Source organism: Haplochromis burtoni, unplaced genomic scaffold (genome assembly GCF_018398535.1).
Source record: "Haplochromis burtoni strain Fernald_Lab_line unplaced genomic scaffold, NCSU_Asbu1 Contig_2505, whole genome shotgun sequence".
NCBI lineage: Eukaryota > Metazoa > Chordata > Actinopteri > Cichliformes > Cichlidae > Haplochromis > Haplochromis burtoni.
In genome coordinates this window covers 881-3,261 of record NW_024584866.1, presented here as the reverse complement: position 1 = coordinate 3,261, position 2,381 = coordinate 881, and the positions used below count along the sequence as shown (strand labels likewise).

Below are 2,381 nucleotides of genomic sequence, written 5' to 3'. Positions count from 1 at the left end.
TCTTTTAATCAAATTTCTGAGTAACTGATGCACCTTCATGTCTAAATACATAGAATACAGACAGATAAAAGATGATTTCCTTAATAACAGATTTAAATGTAAAAGCTACTAAAAAGTTAAAACCTGGGTACACAGTCTCTATGCCCGGCTCAGGAAGGAACCTCTGAGCTGTGCAGCTAGTAATGATTTCAAAGTCATGACAATGTGCCACTTATCAGCAACCTCACCTTGCTGTGACTGGGGTCGTCAAGGATCTCAGAGGTCACCAAGCCAAAGTGGTCGAGCTGGCAGCAGGGCTTACCCACTCTTAGAATCTGCTCCAGGGGGCTAGTGCAGGGAGGGCACTGCGACAGACTGGAGATGACCTCGAACAAGGGGCCCGGGATCTGCTCTGGGTGGCTTTTGTGGTTCATTCCACGAAAAGATGCAACTGTGCTCTCAGCGCCCCGCTGTTCTGCACTTCTCTCAAGCAAACCACCTCCACTGACTGTGTAATCCACACTGTCCATAGTGGGCTTGTTATAATCCCTGCAAGACCCCAGTGAGGTGTTTGTAAGAGCGTTTTGGCTGTTGTCAATGCAGAAACTGCTGCCCAGGCTTTCGCTGAAGCTGTAGTTCTGCCACGGCATTTTTTCTGCTGAATGCTCTGGGCTCGACGGACCACATCGCCCGTCAAGGTTTGCTGCCGTCTGTTTGGCATGGCACTGTAGTGAGAGCTGCTTCTGGGTCCTTGGTTGCTGCTCCTGCTGAAGGTAGTGTTGGTGAAGCTTGCTATTCAAGTCTGAGGCCTTGTCATTGAAAGTAGTCTGCTGTGTGGTCAGTTGCTCCAACTCGATCTCTGCTGGGACTAGAATGTCTTGGGCTGTCCATTGTCCATTGGCAATAGACTGATTTTGCCCCAGCAGCTCTCCATTTACTATCCTGTGGGGGAAATGGTCACTCTGCTGGCCCCAGTTAGGTGGTACTTTAGTGGTTCGCATGTTGAGATGCTGTTGCATCTGCTGGGATAGCTGGACAATGGGAGTGTGCTCCATTATTGGAGGCTTGGAGGGACAAAACTGCATTTGCACACTTGTATCAAGATTATTTTCTGATAATGACACTGGTGTGGAGGTGGCTGCGGCAGTGCTAGGAGCTACCTGTCCTCCATGTACGGTGGAATCAGTCCTTCCTTCTATCGAGTCATAGATGTAAGAGAGAATCTCATCATTTGTCAGCAGATCATCCAAAGTGGGCACGTGTTCAGGGTCCATCTCAACTCTGATCATACGCTCATCTAGCAGCAGCAACTCCAGGTCCTCAGCACTCAGGCCCAGCCCTTCCAGAGCTCCAAACAGCTCGCTGTTTGAGTAACTCCTCTCTTCTGCATCCATCCCTTGGCCCTCCAAAGAGAGCGAGTCCAAAGTAGCCAGCAGTGGGTCAAAGCTGGTACCTGGTTCTGTGATGCCTGGACCTACGACACTATTAGCAGGTTCATTCCAGCTTCTGTGCAGGTTGGAGGGTTCACTTTCAGAGAAACTAACGTGCTCTGCAAAGAAGCTGCTGTGAAATGACAGCTTGGGCTCCACAGCTGGCTGGCAAACATACACTGACTCATCCTGACTCATGAGTGCCCCAAGAAGGGAGCCCGGGTCCAGGCCATCCGTCAGCAGCTTATCAGTCCGATTCTTCTTTGCCTTGCTAAAATTTTTTACACAGCTGCCATCTCTAAAGCCTGCGATGGGATGATTGGACTGATAGAGCAGGGCTTCTCCTGTAGAATACGTAAAGGGTAGATGCATAGAGCGCTTACGCAAATGTTCTCCTCCTTCTTCATCCCTATAAACACAGAAGACATCATTGTCAGGACTTCTCTGTGCAGTTCTTTTAAACATCTAAGAAATACAAACGTATGGCATTGAAGGGAAGGAGGATGGATATCTTAATGGTTTGATTCAGTGTATTACTCGAGATAAATGACCAAATGAGATTTGTACACAGACAGGTACTTACAAAAGAGGCCTCTGGGTGGCGATGATGTAATCTGGTTTCCCATTCTTATACACCAGCCGGGCATTGGCCTGGACCCACTTCCACTGGTTTTCCTTAGTCAGGAGTCTGAACACAGTCAGACCACTCTCTCCAGTCTTCATCACTTTAAACATTGAACACAAACAACTGTTACTCAGAGATAACCTCTGTCCACTATGACAGTCTAAATCTGCATAACACTTTGAAATGAGTTTCCATCGAAAGTTGTCACAAATTATCCACAGCATCTGTGTCCTGCCAGGCTGGACAGGGTGGCAGTGGACTGACAGTGGACTCATTTCACCTTTACTAGTGGGTTATGGTCAAAGACCGTTAATCATGGTCAGGCTTCGTCACTTCTGACCACGTGC

At 48.2% G+C, this 2,381-nt stretch overlaps 1 protein-coding gene across 1 annotated transcript; it reads right to left on the bottom strand.

Moving 5' to 3' along the window:
• Positions 1–227: 227 nt before the first annotated feature.
• LOC102308925 (aryl hydrocarbon receptor) lies at positions 228–2,134 on the bottom strand (the record flags this gene model as incomplete). The annotated part of the gene is given in 2 exon segments (XM_005952923.3): positions 228–1,818; positions 1,993–2,134. Coding segments are annotated over 2 exon segments (1,733 nt in total), but the record flags the coding sequence as incomplete, so codon positions are not given.
• Positions 2,135–2,381: the final 247 nt, after the last annotated feature.